Here is an 18,358-nt window from a genome sequence, read left to right as displayed (position 1 = left end):
GCCTTCACTCAACTATGTATAGAAGTCATGATCATTAAAAATGTTGAAGCTGATATTTATCTTTGAATCAACGGCTTGTAGTCCATGAACTTTTTTATTCTCATATAGTGTCAATGTATTCAGTGTGGAAAGTATATATATATATATATATATATATATATATATATATATCCAGAGTGACCATGGTTACCACAGAGATTTGCCAAGATTCCAGCCTCTGGCATGAGGATGGCATGGTACATCACATCCAGAGGTATTGTGAGGGGTGTGTTACTTAAATATAGACAGGGCCCTTGAATTCTGTTAACAATGAGTAAGAGCTTACTACATGTTAGTTCTTCATGAGTAAAATTAAATCAAGGGACAGAGATAATCATTCCTGTTTCTCTCCTCTACATTATTACTTTATTTTATTAAATATTTCCTATTTAAATATAAAAATATAGCCGGGTGTGGTGGCACACGCTTGTAATCCCCACACTTGGGAGGCAGAAACAGGAGGATCACGCAGGTTCGAAGCCAGCTGCGCTGGCTTAAGAGACCCTGTTTCCAAATAAAAAGTATAAAATAGGTCTGGGAGTGTAGCCTGGAGGTAGAAGGGCTTCCAGGAACCCCAGTATCACCAAATAATAATAATAATAATAATAATAATAATAATAATAATAATAATAAATTATAAATAAATAAATAAATATAAAAATATAAAACTTTTACTGTCAGTTTTTAATGTTTATTGCTGAGTTTAAAAGTAACTGGCAACATAGTCTTTCTCACATTTAGTCTCGTATGCTTTCTCAATATTGCTTAAATATTAAAATTTGTAAAGTCATGTCGTATGCACTTAAACAGCTTCATGTTATTTTGCAGATTTAATGATAAGTTAGCCAAAAAGAAAAATATCTCCAATTTGTAAAATTGCAATTATGTTGGTAGCCTACAATTTTTCAATTAATTGTAGAATTATTTCTTTGAGAGACACTTTTTTCAAAGTTCTTGATTCTTTTCTAAAAGTTCTAGTGACATTTTCAAATAGAAATTCAGGTACCTCCCTTCCCATCATGATATACCCCAGAACCAGCTTCCTTCTTAGGCATGGATATGTTTGGGTAAGAAAGGAAGACAGTTCAGATTGATAAAGCAATACTCCTGGGAAACGACTATTAACATGTATAAAGGGATTTCCTTGCAGTATAAATACTAGCACGCGCCCTCCTGGTGCCTCAGAGTCTTCTTGATGTATATATGCAGGTAGGGAGAATTGAATCAGCCCTTTGATATAGTAATATAATAAAACTGATTTGGGGAGCAGCGCTTCTTATTTTTCTACTCTCTTGTGGGAATGAGTTGCCAATCTTTTACTTCGGCTGATACTTTTATACCTCTGAATTCTGACACTTCTGCAACTCTGCCTCTGATAATGCACCACAGCGCGGCTGAATGTCTACCCGTCTCCAATCATGCCACCAACGTGATGTCTACAGGTACTGAGTCCTACAGCTGTTTCCATAGGGGAGCCCTAAAGATTTCAGAGTGGGTCTTTGAGAATCATGTTAGTGAATAATCTCTTTGATTCTTTCACGTTCAATTTAATTTAAGTTAGAAATTAAGGATATTAAGAAGCCTTAGAACTTTTTTTAAAAAAAAAAAGTAAGGGAAGTCATTTAGGTTGGTGTTAGTTTTAGTACAATAAATTTTTTTCTACATAAGAAAACAGTGAGTATTTTTAATCAGAAAAATATTTGAGCGGAAATATTTATGGATAAGGAGCAACAAAATGAAATGAGTATTCTGAATAGTTTAATAGGTAATGATTTTCTCATATTAGAGATTTCCTTGCTGTTAGATTACATTTGCTATAGTCATAAATGTTATAGTAAATAATTGAACAAATCTTAATACCAACAATCATGATTAGTTCTGAGGAGACTAACATAAAAAACATTTAACTTTCTCAAATAAAAATTAAGCCTGGGATTTAAAAAATATTGTCTAAAAATAATCAACCAAACATCTGTTTTGCTAATGCATGTATTATTTAACTATACAGTAATAAATAAACTGCTTCAAAGTTGTTTTATAAATGAACAAAGCCTTGAATTGAGTTTTCTTCACTAAACAGTAATATGCGATTCACTTTCCATTTACTTTAAATGTAATCGCCTCAAATTGAAAAATAAAATAAAAATTTTAGACCCGGAAATCAAAACTTGTTAATACATTTATATTCTAATTGAGGATATTTAAGTTTTACCTTCCATTATATTTAGTTTCAAGACTATATCTAAGTTTAATAGTAGTCTTCAGAAGAATTTTAAAGAATCTAGAGATTAGATATTCAGACTTTAATAACATTATTCAATATTGACCTTTTTCACCTACCAAAGATTTCTATAATTTAATTAAAAGGGAAATATTGAAAGTGTCCTCAACAAATTTTTTAAAATATACAAAGTGTTTTAATAAAAATGTATAGTATAAATGATTTTAAACAATTACAATATGGCTAATCATATGTTTCAAATAATAAATCTTTTTATAGGTTGGGAATAATAATAATAATAATATATTGTTTCTTGAAGCTGCTGTATATGAAGAAAACTTTGCCAGCATGAAAATGAACTTTAGAATTGAGTGATATACTGAAATAATCTTATTTTAAGATCAAAACCCTATTTATTTATTAATTTAGAGGCACAAGATATTTACTTGGGAAAACAAGGATTACACACTTGCAGAGAAGAGTGTGAGCTATCTCAAGAGTAGAAGCCAACTCATTTAAAAAAATAAAACACTATATTTACTCTTTTAGTCTATTTTTTATCCAACTTCTTAAACTCAGTGGTAAAATGATTTAAAATTGGAAGTAAAAACTTATAAAGCAAAATGACATTAAAATATTTTAAATTGATTTATATTTTTCTGTAAATTATAATATATGTATTCCAAGTTATATAAGTAAAGAACTAGAAATACTGATTTTAATTGGAACATTTGGATATTAAATATGTTCTTATTTACTTAATTTTTGAATGCATAGTAAGATTCTTATTTGTAATCATGTTGCAAAACAACTTCAGTCTTTTTCATGTGAGTTAAAAGATTAAGATTTATTCAGACACTAAATCTTAATGTCTTACAGATACTTAAAAATTAAAGTTTGAATTATATTTAGGGAAATTACATTTTACTTTCTGAAAAGGCCTTATGTCTTTAATTGTTAGAATATATCACAATATTCTCATGGAATCCAAGCTCTTTACTATATAATATTTCATTTATCCAAGATGATATATTTATGTTTAGGAAAATCTGACATATTCAGTGCTTGAGAAAAAAAGTGAGAAAATAAAACACAAAAGGAAATATTGACCAGAACTTTTATTGTCAATAGTGCTTACTCTTAGTTGTATCATGATTCAACAATGAACTTATCTTTCAAATGGACTTTATCATTAGTCATTGAAACATGCAGAAATTATGTACAAGCAGAAAGCCTACAATTTCATTTTTTCACCATCATCATAAATACATCAGACATTGTCACAGGTTTTTCAGAACAAGCTTAGCGCCGTGGTATTGTCCTGATCATATTTACTAAGAGCATAGTCATACTGTCATTTTCTCTTCTGAGAAAGGAATTCTGTTAGAGAATTAAGGAAAAATATAGATTATTCAAGAGTCAATTTCAGTATTCAGTCTTCCATAGAAAAACCCCTTTAGGATACCATTCTATATAAGATATTTTGAGATTATTTTCCAGTCAATTTGTTTAAAGTCCTTATCAGGTGGAACCTATGAGAATTTTGCAACTGTTTAAGAGCCAAGATCCGAAATGGTCAGTCACTCATTTATGGGGCATTTGTAGAAATAGCACAGACCATGGGATAATTAATGAGGGTTATAGAGTACTCTGATGACTTATGATCTCATTACCCAAGACAAATTTCAACCCTTAGTTTTGCCTACCTAGTAGAAAACTTCTTCCAAATGAGGAAAAAATAAAGCATTAGCATAAAACTTTAAGAATAACATAAATATGCATCTTTAAAATGAGTCTGTCTTGAATGCCTACATTTTCTTACCAGTCCCATATGTTTTGTCTTTGATCCAAACTCTTAAATGTTTGCAAATTCATTTCTTCGTGATGACATTGGAAAATACAGCAACGGGGCTTCATTATTCTGTCCCCTCCTGCCACTATGGAAACCAAGCGTCAACCTATGGAGTGATGGCAGGTAAGAATTATCTTTGTCCATACTATTGGATTTGGGGAAACCTTGATGGATTTCCTAGGACTGAGATTATAGTGACTGAAATATAACATGAAATTCTGGTTTCTTAACCTGAGATGTTCTCTGATTTATGCTGCCCTCAGAGGTCACAGACCTATACCCTGTTCCCTTACTTACACAGCTCTGACCTGTTGTGCTTAGCTCTTGGCCTTAGACTATTTTTCCTTGAATTCACTACTGTTAAACTGCCAATGGACATGTGGAAGGCTTGCCTTCAGTAATAATACAGTAGCCACTAGCCTCATATGACTTTGTAAATTTAAGTTGAATTTAACTAATAAGAAAATTTTAAATTTAGTTCTTCAATTGCACTAGCTATATTTCAAGCACTCAGTGACCTTCTATAGCTAATGTTTGTCATATCAGGTGAAACAAATATATAGAAGATCTCCCTCATCACTTTGGCAGCCTTTTGTGAATTGATAACTGAGTCTTAACTGAGATTGAAATAAATGAAGTTATAGATGTTTTTCTCCTGGGGTACGTAAGGTGTCACTATTTCAAAGAGATCTGCCAATATACTGATGCTTATATGAAGACATTGATAGCATAGTTTTTAAGGAATGGTAGAATATGGCCTATGATATACGCTCATGAAAAAGTGATTGTGTCGTTTTAAGGAATCACCAGATTAAAAATTTAATGGTTTAATAAAGTGGATATTAGTATTAGTATTAGTAGTATTAGTATTAGTATTAGTATTAGTATTAGTATTAGTATTAGTGGTGGTGGTGGTGGTGCTGGGGTTCCTGGAAACCCTTCTACCTCAGGCTACACTCCCAGACCTATTTTTATACTTTATTATTTGGAAACAGGGTCTCTTAAGCCAGCGCGGCCGCCTCCCAAGCGCGGGGATTACAAGCGTGCGCCACCGGCAAGTGGATAGTTTTTTTATGCACACATTTCTTATTTGTTTGTTTGTTTGTTGTGATGCTAGGGATTGATACCAGGGATATTCTACCTCCCAGCGATACCCTCAACCCTCTTTTAGTTTTTATTTTGAGACAATCTAACACTAAGTTAATGATGGCCTTACAAAATTGCTGAGGCTGGTTGTAAACCTGCAATCCTCAAGTCTCATACTCCCAAGTAATGAGATTGCAGACATATGTCACCTCACCCAGCTTAAAGACAAGTTTTAATCTTCTATAAATTTATAAATTACTGTACTCTGGAAATAATTTTTAAGTTTTTGTGTTTTTTATCATATTGATAAATAAAATATGTCTATAATTTTTAAAGTGGAATAATTTATTAATGTTTATTTCTCAAGATTTCTCAGCTTGACTCAATAAAACATTAAAATTTTAAAATATTTATGAAAAAATTAGCTTTACTTACATTCCGTTAAACAGCATATCAGAAAACTAGCATCCTCACTTTTATAGTAAAATAAGACTAGTATTCTTAACTATTGTCTGGAAATCATTATTTCTCTTTTAAATAACTAAGAAACAAGGAAAGACAAAGATATTCTACCTCTTTATAACTGATAACTTACATCCATCTACTTAGTTAATCATTATTCACAGATGAGAAGGTTCCTCTTCAATGGTGAACTACATCCATTATAAAATAGTAATACATGTGCATCTAGATAGTCATGGGGATGCAGGTGGGATGCTTTCTTCTGCCTTTACAATATTTCAATTATATAGACAGGAAATGACTAGCATGTGACTGGTCCTGTTGTCTCCTGAAGGAACATTCATTGGCAGCAGCTTCCGGGAACCAAGTAAAGACCTTAGTTTCTCTCTTAACCTGGCACAAAGGCAATCTCTTCACATTGATAGAGGTTAGTAGAAAGATAAAACCAGTCATATACCCAGTGTCCAACAACCACTTCTCCTAATATGTCTAGATGTATTTTGCTACCACCTCCCTTCCCACTAAGAGGATCACTGCTGAGCAGATGAGCTGGCAGCTAGCCTCAGAATCCTAGCATCTGACCTTTCATCACTGAAACCAGCAGATCTTGTTCACACTGAGAGTTCAACAGGCAGCTCAGGTTTGGCTGATATACATTTCCTCAAGAAGTCACTCAACAAATCTTCTTTCATTCATCCCTTTGTCATCACAATTAAAAAGGAAAGTTCCCTGGGAAAGCCTTCTAACAGGATTCCAAGCCTGGGTTAGTGACAGCAAGATCAAAATCACTCTACCCAGATTTAGAGGTATCATTTGCACTCTTAAAATTAAATATATTTTGTCACTGAAAGAAAAACTCATCATGGCAAGCATAGAGATTGTATTTGAATCTTTTTCAGAGAGCTATCATTAGAATGTGATATGCTTTATAATTTTCCAGAATATCTCTATTTTGACATATATTCAGCATTAGCATTTTCTTCATGGCAGATTAAATCTGAATTTTTCTGTTTCCATCCTCAGGAAAGCTGTACAAATTGAGTTATAAAATATAGGAATTCAGAATAAGCAGGAAAGGTATAAAATATGCATTAGAAGCCTGTTTATATCATTTGAATTTCCTGAGGAGTCTCAGGGTGTTAATCAAATCACCCACTTCCACCCCATCCACAGAAACAGCTTATCAGCTTATCAACAACAAAGACAGGTTCGGCCTCGCATCCTGTATAGGAAGCCGAAGCTCCACAAAGAAAGACATTTGAAAGGATGCAAAATTACTATTTCACTGTGCGTGCGTGTGTGTGTGTGTGTGTGTGTGTGTGTATGTGTGTGTGTGTTATGTTACAAATAGGCTGATGCTTTCATTTGAACATCACATTAAATTTACTCACAGGAAGGAAAGAAATACAGCAAATATTTTGTCAAATTGGTCAGGAGAAATTTAATCATCAGATGATTCTTCTGTACGACATAGTCTAGATACAGGCAAAGTAAGGAGCAATGGCTTTGCCTCACCTTGAGCTGATCACCAGTCTAATTCAAGTCGCTTCAGTCTTTTCATATTTAAGTAGATACGACAAATCTACCAGGCTCCAGTTATAGCAAATTTGTACCAGCTCAACTTGTTTTTTATGACTTCCTCTTCAGATAGACTTTCGGCTAAATTCCTTCTTCTGTCCTTTAACTCCTGAGCATTTAGATAATTCAACAGTCTGTAGTACCAATAACGGGAAATAGATAACTATAAATACTATTTAAAGTCTCTTCTAGATAAGCACAAAAATATTATTAGCATAAAATACTCAACACTATTACTCTTGGGTATCTTTTTTTTTTTTTTTGTGGTACTGGGGTTCCTGGAAGCCCTTCTACCTCCGGGCTACACTCCCAGACCTATTTTTACATTTTTATTTGGAAACAGGGTCTCCTAAGCCAGCGCGCGCGGCTGGCTTCGAACCTGCGCGATCCTCCTGTCTCTGCCTCCCAAGCGCGGGGATTACAAGCGTGTGCCACCACGCCCGGCGACTCTTGGGTATCTAAGACTTGGTTTTGTGCCCCAGGTTCTAAAGCAGGTTAAAGTTTAGAAAGTCAGCGTATGGGGCTGTTCTTCCCACTCACTGCACTAGGCAAAAATCAGCCTCATGGCAATGAATGTTAAACACGGCACGGATATTTGACATAATGATCAAACCAAGAGAGGAGAGAAAAAACAAGCTTATGTTTGAGAATTAATCAACATGATGAAAGCCCATTCTTTTTTATGACAAGCATCTAATAAAAGATTATTATGAGCCAGGCACAGTAGCACATGCCTACTTGGAGGCTGAGACAGGAAGATCCTGCGGCCAGCTTCAGCTACTAACTGAGACCTTCTGCAACTTAGTAAAACTCTGTTAAAAAAAAAAATAGGGCTGGGAATATAACTCAGATGTAGAATATCAATTCCATCCCCAGTACAAAAAAAAATTAGTAAAAAATGTATTACAAGCCATGCTTGCTGGTGCATGCTTATAATCCCATTACTTGGGAGGCTGAGATAGGAGGATCCCAAGTTCTCAGCCAGCCTCAGTTGACTGTATGCATTTCTTTTAAACTTTTCACAGACTCTGCTCAAATTTATTTTCTAAATGTCCATTTTCCCTGAGTATTTATAATGTTTAAGCTACTCTCAAATTTTCCTGGAAAGGATAACATACTTCTAATATTTTTTAAATAATATTAATATTTTTGTTTAAAAGCATTTGTTTCATGAGCTCAAGTATGTATAAAGCACAGGAAAAAAGAAAAGCTATAAAGGAAAATAATTTAACTTACCTGAGTACAAAGTGTTTGGAAAACTATATAAATTGGTTTGATGTGGATTATTTTAGCACTTTGTGGGATTTAGTTACTACTATATAGTTAATTCATTGGACACTGGAGAAATTTTATTTAATTTCTTCCTACCTAAATTTCTTGAGGTATAAATTGTGGAGAAAAATAGATATTCTAACTTCTTTGATTTTGTCAAGACAAGGAACATGGCACATGTGAAATGAGTACAGAGTGCTGTAAAGAGGATTTATTCCAGTAAATGATTATGTTCAGCAAGAGAAACTGAAAATAACAATCAAGTTTGCTAGCAGATTCAGACCTTATTTATGTTTGTGTAAGAGATGCAACTATTTAACTAGATAGTTTTGGTTTGTAAAAGCAGCTTACGCTTTTCTTTTTTATTAGTTTTTATTGGTGCATTGTAACTGCACATGACAGTGGTACAGTGACACATTCATTGGTGCACAGTACATTTCTTGGTCTACTTCCTTCCCCATACCTCTCCTCTACGTCCCTTCTCCTTTCCCTGTTTCCCTTCCACTCTTCCACTGGTCTTACTCCTAAACCTTCCTGAACAACCTTTCTTTTTAATCTCTCTAGCTCCAGTAGCATACATTTTTAAGACAAAAAGTTTTTTAAAAATCCTTTCCATACTTGTGAAGCAGCCAAATTGACTTCATGCTATTTAATTTAATTTCTCACTTGCATGTTTGCTTTTCTTAAGGAAAATAATATATTCTATTAATTAGGTGTGTACTTGATAATTACATATTTTCATGTAAATAATATAAGCCAACAATTTGCTGACATAAGCTATTTTAGTTCATTAAGTACTGATATATTAATGAAAGGCTTATATATTATGTTATTACTCATGTCTTTTCTTTATGAATGTATTTATGCATTTATTTATGTATTTATAAGTAGCATGAACTTGCTATATATCTTTGCTGTAAGTTTACAAGAAAAATTATTATGTATATTCTATAATGATTTGGTTTTTAAGTATTTATACTCATGAATATGACTGATTATTTAATATTTCTCTACCAAAATGTCTTGGCTATTCATATTATTTAATATAAATTGGAATGAATTTTTCCAGTAAAAGTAATAATTAGTGTATTAATGAAGAAAAAGAAAACAAAATATGTTAAAAATTTTCCTCATACTGTTCTCCCACATATGCTCATGAACTGAGATAGTCTTCTAATGAATGAAATTTGAAAGCATTTTTCTAAAAATTTTAGATTATTTTACCTTTCTGTGATTTATCATTTAACAAATTAGAATCAATACTTCATCATTTATAGGCAATAATCTTTTAGATCTAGAATTATATCCTCCCTTGCCATTTAATTTAGATTTTCCTTTAAAAAGGGTCAGAAGGCTTGTTACTGATATTTTAATTAATGTTACCCGGTCTATTAGTCTATTCACTCCTAAAATCTATTTATTCTTATTAATGAAATTTTTTTTTGTGGGGGGGGGTTCTGGCTATGGAACTAAAGGGCATTCTACCACAGAGCTACACCCCCTACCCTATTTTTTATTCTTTATTTTGAAACAGTGTCTCACTAAGTTGCGGAGGGCCTAAGTAGCTGAGGTTGTCCGCGAATCGGAATTCTCCAATCTCAGCCTCCCAAATGCTGGGATTACAAGCGTATGCCACCACACCTGGCTTATTAATGTACCTTAAGTTCCTCGAATTTCTTACTTACTTTTACTTTTAAAATAGTTATTTCCAGCTAAGTATGGTGGTATATACCTGTAATCCTAGTACTTAGGAGGCTGAGACAGGATAGCCTCAGCAAATAGTGAGACTTACAACCTAGAAAGACCCTGTTTCAAAAATAAAAATTAAATAGGACTAAAAGTGTAACTCAGAAGTAGAATGCCCCTGGGTTTAATCATCAGTACTATGCCACAAAAAAGAGGGGTGGAGATTATTTCCCAATTGAAATAAAATACTGATAATACAGTAAGATCAATTTCCAAGTCACAAAAAATTTCTGGCAAAACACGCAGTCCAAAATGTTCAGTGCCTTAATTTTAGAGAACACCACTTGTCCAGTGAATTAAGAAAACAGGAATTGAACCTCAGATTTCCAGGAAAAAATGTCTTTTAATTAATTAATTAATTAATTAATTTTTTGGTGGTACTGGGGTTGGAACCCAGGAGCTTTTCTACCTCCAGGCTATACTCCCAAACCTATTTTATACTTTATTTGCAAACAGGTTCTCACTAAGATGCTGAGAGCCTCACTAAGTAGCTGAGACTAGCTTCGAACTTGTGCAATCCTCCTGTCTCAGCCTCCCAAGCGCTGGGATTACAAGCATGTACCACCATGCCGGGCTAATATATGTCTTTTATGAGAATAAAATATCACTACAGTTGACGGGTCCAGCTCGTCAGCGGTGGGGCTGAGGAAGAAGGTTGAGTGCTGATGGCCCCAGACAACAACAACACATGGAGCCAGGAGACGTATCAAGCAGGAGCTCATTTATTCTTCTTCAAGCAACATATATATATAGCACAAAACCACAAGGGGAATTTCCAATGAGGAAATAGCCTAGCCTATCGAGTTAAAGGTCACCTCTTCACGGACCCAGCATGTAGCTCGCAGCCAATCCCAGGCCAGTACACAAGCCATTCATGTGTGCAGAAGCTCCTTTAAAGTTAAAAAGGGAAAAATTGCTCAGTCTCCCCACCCATAATGAATGGGGAAACTACGCCTTCGTAGCTTTCTCCAGGCGCCATCTTAGCCCCTTTTCTGCTGAATCATTTTACTGTGGAAGTTCTTAAACTTTACCTAAAGCTTTGCCTTAGCCTGCAGGCCACTCAGGCCAAGGGAGGCTGCATCTCTTTAGGCACTGTATGCACACACCCCAACATACAATCACTGTGGAGATTAAGTATGAAAGTTGCTCAAAAGATGAAATATACAGCCATCATATGATCCAGCTGTACCATACATCAGGATCTTTCCAAAAGAATTAAAGTCAGGAACTGGACTTAGTGGTGTAGGCCTGTAAATCCAGTACTTGGGAGTCTGAGATAGGAGGATTCCAAGTTCTAAGACAGCCTCAGCAACACAATGAGACTTCCAACAACCTAGGGAGACCATGTTTCAAAAATACCAAAGGGGCTGGGGGTATAGCTCAGAGGTAAAATGCACCTGGGTTCAATCCCCAGTACCATATGCAGATAAATAAATAAATAAAGCCAAAACACTATAGTGATAATGCATATTCATGTTTATTTCACCATGATTCACAATAGTCAAATGATGGAACCAACCTAATGTCCATCAAGAGATGAATGGCCAAAAAAATGTGTTATATACACACAACGGAGCTTTACTCAGCCATAAAGAAGAGCAAAATTATGTTATTTGCAGGAAAATGAATGGAATGAGAGAGTATTATGCTAAGTGAGATCAACTAGAAAGCTAGAGAGAAAATAGTTAAAAAAAAACAAAAAAGACTTCAGATCAATGAGAGACCAGTAGAAGAGTGGGTGAGGATTGGGGGTGGGAGGTGGAAGGGGTAGAAAGGAGAAATGGGCATTGCTATCAATCTCACCCACATGTACGAGGAGGGAGAGCAGAGAAGGGGCAGGCGGGATGCAGAAGAAGTACAGCAAGGAAGATGTTGTGCATGTATGTTCCTATCACTTTGAATCTCACTATGATGTATAATTACATCAATAAATATATTGTGCCCATAAAAGTACAAAATACGGAAATCTTACACTTTTGAGAATTGTAAAATATTTTCTGTTTTAATTATTTGCAATATGTGGCTTTTTTCCTTTGACATTATCTTCGATTTTGCTGCTCTGGAGAAAGTGGAAGATAAAACTGATTTCTACTAACTACTGATCTACTCTGGCTGATGGAAAGTAAGGTGACCTTAAAGAGATGGTGACCTTAAAGAGATGAGACTGGCTAGCGCAAAATGAGGGGTCTCTAACAGGAAAAACTCTTATGTATAAACTGCTTAATTATAAATGGCACTTTCTTTTTCTCTTTGTTTACTGACAGGCAGTTTAACCCCTTGTCTTTACAAATTTCCTGATCACGCTCTGAGCCATGGATTTCCTCCCCTACACCAGCCACTCCTGGCAGAGGATCCCACAGCCCCTGAATTCAAGCAGGAACTCAGGCGGAAAAGTAAATTGGTTGAAGAGCCAATAGACTTGGATTCTCCAGAAATCCGAGAACTCGAGAAGTTTGCCAACGAATTTAAAGTGAGAAGAATTAAGTTAGGTATGCGTTTGCTAAGAGCAGTGCTTCAAGCAGCTTAGTTTTCAAATCCATACTTAATTACTGTGAAATCTCTTACACTGTTGAAGGTTGGCCTTTTTCATTCTACAGATCTGTCATGGATTCAAGTTAGTCAAATTATGAAAATTTACAAATCCTTGTAAATTCTTAATAGCCGAGGAACCTGGATTTTCAAAGTAATAGTACTCTTTTAAAATGGACCTACCCCAAGATTAGTTTTGGAGTGGCCTCTTAATCTGTACTTTATTTGAACTTTTGAATAGATATTACAGTCATATGACTCAAAATTTCTGTTTACCAATTCATTTCTTATGTGTCTTTCCAGAGATAGTTTTTGCAAATATAAGCAAACACATATTTTTCTATGCATATTTATTTGGGAGAGCTTTTAGCTTTTCTATTGCTTTTGCCTTGTATGGAACTGTCAAGTTCCATTTTATGAATAAACCTCAATTTATTTAAGCAGTTATTTACTGTTAGAGTTTAGGTGGTTTCTAATATGTATAAAGCAAGAAGGAAGATTGATGGGCAAAAACTATGTTGTGTTTGTGTTGGGGGGGTTAGTCTGTGTGTGTGTGTGTGTGTGTGTGATACTAGGGGCTGAATTCAGGGGCATGCTACCTCTGAGCTACATTCCCAGCCCTACATTTTGTTTTAATTTTGAAATGGACTCTTACTAGGTTAATGAGTCTCACTACTTTCTCAGGATATTGACGAACTTGAGATGCCCCCTGCTCAGACTTCAAAATACTGGGATTACAGGCATGTGCCATCAAGCCCGGCTCCAACCTGATTCTTAAATTCCTTAATTAAATGCCTAGTTCTTAAATGATTTCTTTGTGTTTCAAAGGAACAAGTTTTAGGGCTTAGATTTTTATTTTACTTATTCATTTCTCATTTTCTCCTTAATGATTTATTCTCAGCATCTAGAACAGTGACTTGCATATCAAATAAGTGGTTGAAGAAAAAATATGCTGATAATATTCTATTAATCTTTTGTATTTTTCAAATCAGACAAAGCAAAGTGGCATCTCGTTGTAGTTCGGGTTTTTTCTTTTTAATGCTATTGAGAATTGAACCCAGGGGCATTCTAAATCTGAGCTACACCTCAGCCATATATACATATATATTTTGTATCAGGGTCTCACTGTGTTGCAGAGGGCCTTGAAAAATTGCTGAGGCTAGCCTTAAGCCTGCAATCCTCCTGACTCAGCTTCCCAATTACTGAGATTACAAGCTTATACCACCATGCCCGGCTTCATTGTGGTTTTATACTCTTTTGTTTTTGCCCCCTACCCCCACTCCACTGATGGGAATGGAACCCAGGGCTTTGCACAGGCTAGGCAAGTGCTTTACCACTGAGACACATCCCCAGGTTCTCTCATTATGGTTTCATTGTACATTTCTCTAATTATGAGCAAGCAGTATTCTTTCATGCATTTGATACTCATTTGTATTTCCTTCTTGTGAACTGTCTATTCAGAGCTGTTGCTCATGTTCTGTTAAAACTTTTGTAACATATATTAATGAAAACAATTAAATTTGATTAAAATTCATAAAGTAGTATTTTTAAATGCATTAAAATGATAGTTTGAACCCTGAACCATAGGTAATTTTTATAATTATATTTACTGATGGGCATCACATGAAATTATTTTATACATATAGGTATATAGCCTTAAGCCCTGAAATAATACATAGTTACTATATATAATAAACACAGCAGTAGGCATATTTATAACATTCATTTTCAGTTTTCTATTTATATTGATGTGAGTGTTTCCAATTATATGTTAATGGTTTGTTTCAGCTTATTTGGAACAATCAAAAATTATATTTTGCCTGGAGATAGAAGCATTACCAAATAATATAATAAATGTGCTCGGAGGTATTCATGAAGTGTATGAGAATAGCCTCATAACAGACATGACTTTAGGGAAAGTAAGCATAACTCCTAGTTTTATTGGGTACCTTTCAATAACAGAGTTGAATTTTAACTTTTAAATTTGAAATAAAAATTTATTACATGCCACAATGTATTTTATGCGTTATAGTTGATATGTTAAAGATTTTTTAGCATATATTATCAGATATCTAATAATCATGATAAAAAAAAAGAGCAAGCAGTTTTAAGCATTTTCTAAAGTGTTTTTGGTGCAGCAACCCAACTTGACTAAATACTATGAATGGCAGATGCTCATTCCCTTCTGAATTCTTTTGGTTTCTAGAAAAAAGTAATTTACTAAATAGATTGTTAGATGTAACAATCTTATACAGATCTTTAACAAGTAATTCTAAATTGCCAATAATATATAATTTTTAAAAAGTAATAATCTATAAAGATATAGATAGATAGATAGATAGATATAAAGTTTCTGTGATAATGAACCCAAACTAATGTTCTTGAAAAATCAGAAGCTAACGCTTTCTATTGCTCTTTCACAGGTTACACACAAACAAATGTTGGGGAAGCTCTGGCAGCTGTTCACGGCTCTGAATTCAGTCAAACCACGATCTGCCGATTTGAAAACCTACAGCTCAGCTTTAAAAACGCCTGCAAACTAAAAGCAATATTATCCAAATGGCTGGAGGAAGCAGAGCAAGTAGGAGGTAGTATTAATTCTAAGTCCTTGAAGGCCGAACTATGTTTTAACCTAAAACAATTGTTTCAATTGATAGGATTAATGTTAAATCAAGTAGTTTGAGCTTACGCCCTTCTCTTTGAGATGAAAAATAAATATCTTGTTACATCACAAGCACGCACATGCACACACATACATGCACATACACACATCCAGAAAAACAAGATAAAAAAGGAAACAAAAAAAAAAAAAAAAGGGAAGGCTAATGGAATAGACATGTTTACTGAGGGGAGAATAAGCCAAATAAGTAAAGCTTTCTATGTAATGTGGCATCAACATAAAGTGATCGGAAGAAAATTTTTAAACACATCCAAATATTTTGCCTCTGTGCTATACTGCAGTAACCAACCATAAATGAATTACTTTTGTGACCTAAAATCAGTATCTACCGAACATTTGTACACATCAGTCTTTCAAATATCTAACATAAGCAATTTTTAACAGAGTAACATTATCTACTAATACTAATGTCAAGGCCTAATACAGAGCAAGTTTGAGGCATTTGTAGCAAAGCAAGTGTACTACCAGTGGAAGGGAGACTTGGGAAAAATTGGTTTTGCAAGGTTATACTTTTTTTCTATTCTAATGTTTTTATGGAATGTTATATAAAATGGCATAGATTAAAAAAATAAAACAAAAATGCATAGTAGCTTTATTTTTCATTGTTTTATAAAAAATTTTGAAATGTAATTTTTTAAAATTGACTGTAGCAGGGTGTGGTGAAACAAGCCTGTAATTCCAGTAGTTGGGAGGCCAAGAGGAAGATCACAGGTTTGAAGACAGCCTCAGCAACTAAGAGAAATCCTGTTTTCAAATAAAAAATAAAATAGGGCTGAAGGTATATAGCTCAGAGGTAGAACACTCCTAGGTTCAAGCCTTACTACCAGTAAGATTAAATAAAGAAATATAAATAAATTATTGACTCTAATTTTCACTGCTTTCTGCATTACAGCTTTGTATAATGAAAAAGTGGGAGCAAATGAGAGGAAAAGGAAACGGAGAACAACCATAAGGTATTATTTTTAAGATATTTAAAGTTTTTTAGAGCAAGAAAAATATTTTACAAAAGGAATTAGCATTTGAGTGTAATTAAAGTGCAAAATAACACGACAATGTAAGAATAGACTCAACTAAATAAACAGGAAGATTTAGAAAAACCATAATTTAAAAACTTAATGGGAATTGGAGAACTAGTACTTTTTGACAACATAGAAAAATATGTACTGTTTGGTTCAAAACCACTTTTGTTCCAGAAATTTTGGATAAAAACAGAAAGTAGTAACTTATAAGGGAGTGACTAGCTCTGCTGTATTTTTAGAAAAACATTTTGTTCTGGCAGGATGGTATCTACCTTACTAAGAATAACAAAACTAGCCATCAGTATTTCAGTTTCTTAAAGTTTGAATATAACCTCTTGTATCTAAAACCAAAAAGACTGTTAATCGTTTTGTAGTTTATGGATGGTACACCTAAGAAATGCTAAGAGATAGGTTTTGCTTTGGTTGGTTAACGGTTCACTAAACATTTCATCTATTATAAATAACCCAAATAAATTAGGCTGTGGGAAAGAGAGAAGAATGTTCACTTATTTATTTTTATATTTTTATTGGTGCACTGTAACTATACAGTATATATTCAAGGTGATACATTCATAATACACATATCATACAGATATAGAAAAAGGAACATACGTAAGGATATTTAGAAATGCCTACACAAGGGATTTCCTTTTTCAAGATATTGGTGCCCTCTTGTGGCCCAAAGTGGGATACCCATAGGAAGCCTTGTGTTATTGGAAATGCTACCATGCAATAAGACAAGCATCCAAATCTTTACCAAATTGTATATTTGTATTTCTAAAACAAATGTATTTTGTATTTTTGAGAATCAAGTTACTTTCTCATGTTGGCATTTAGAAAATTCAATTTGATTTCATTCTGTCAAAAACTTCACTAAAATCAGCATTATCTCACCCCCACACCTACCTCACCCCACCCCAGTATTGCAGCTAAAGATGCTCTGGAGAGACACTTTGGAGAACAGAATAAACCTTCCTCTCAAGAGATCATGCGGATGGCTGAAGAACTGAATCTTGAGAAAGAAGTAGTAAGAGTGTGGTTTTGCAACCGAAGGCAGAGAGAAAAGCGGGTCAAAACAAGTCTGAATCAAAGTCTGTTTTCTATTTCTAAGGAGCATCCTGAGTGCAGATAAGACTTTCTGTTGTGTAGTGGCAATTTCCCAACTACTTTTCATTCTTTTCCCTTTCGCAAGCATAAATGGAAATTAGTGCTTGTTGGCTTAAAATTTATTTTATAACAATAACTTCTGGAGCTCTTCTCTTTAAAAAAATTATAACAAAATAATAATTACTTAAGTTATACTGGGTTACTTTCTTTAAAATAACTATACTCACAAGCCACACTTTAAGCCAAATATATTAAAATAGGAATAAAATAATGTGCCTCCCCTTGAATTGTCCCTCCCTCTTTCTCTTTCTACATACAAACATATGCATGCTCATGCATACATGCACACAAATGTGTATGTGGGTCTTTTAGTTTAAAAGTTTCATTTCCAAAGCAGTTTGTTAACTTTTAATATCTTAATCAGTAATGTCTCATATTTAAAGAATATAATCAGGGAAAATCCAATTAGAAAATTCATTAACAGTATTGTTCTGCTTATCACCAGCCCTAATTGTCTGGACTAAAAGTTTTGAACTTAAAAGAGTCAGAGGTATTTTTGAATTTTATTATTGCATGTAGAATTCATTCAGAATGTATACTAAATATTTACAGCATAGAGCCCAAAGAAAAGTTTCAGGAGAGATTTTTAAAAACATTTGTGTATGATCTTTTTATTCTTCTTAAATATTAGGTTTTTTTTTTTTTTCAGTTTGGGGATGGGACCCAGGGACATTCTACCTCTGAACTATACCCTCAGCCCTATTTTT

The 18,358-nt window shown here is 33.9% G+C and overlaps 1 protein-coding gene across 2 annotated transcripts; it reads left to right on the top strand.

Annotated features, from left to right (window-relative positions):
• Positions 1-1,339: 1,339 nt before the first annotated feature.
• On the top strand, positions 1,340-17,616 carry POU1F1 (POU class 1 homeobox 1; the record flags this gene model as incomplete). 2 transcript variants are annotated; one of them, XM_080696216.1, is made up of 6 exons in its annotated part: positions 1,340-1,481; positions 4,164-4,235; positions 12,521-12,745; positions 15,209-15,373; positions 16,358-16,418; positions 17,406-17,616. In XM_080696216.1, the coding sequence occupies 6 exons, from the start codon at positions 1,340-1,342 to the stop codon at positions 17,614-17,616; spliced, it is 876 nt and encodes a 291-aa protein (XP_080552342.1). The 2 variants fall into 2 exon arrangements, with proteins under 2 accessions (XP_080552342.1, XP_080552341.1); XM_080696215.1 differs by having other exon boundaries at positions 4,086-4,235.
• Positions 17,617-18,358: the final 742 nt, after the last annotated feature.

Source organism: Muscardinus avellanarius, assembly GCF_963383645.1.
Source record: "Muscardinus avellanarius genome assembly, chromosome: 5".
Classification (NCBI taxonomy): Eukaryota; Metazoa; Chordata; class Mammalia; order Rodentia; family Gliridae; genus Muscardinus; species Muscardinus avellanarius.
The sequence above is the reverse complement of the archived record's forward strand: the minus strand, read 5'-3'. Positions and strand labels throughout refer to the sequence as shown.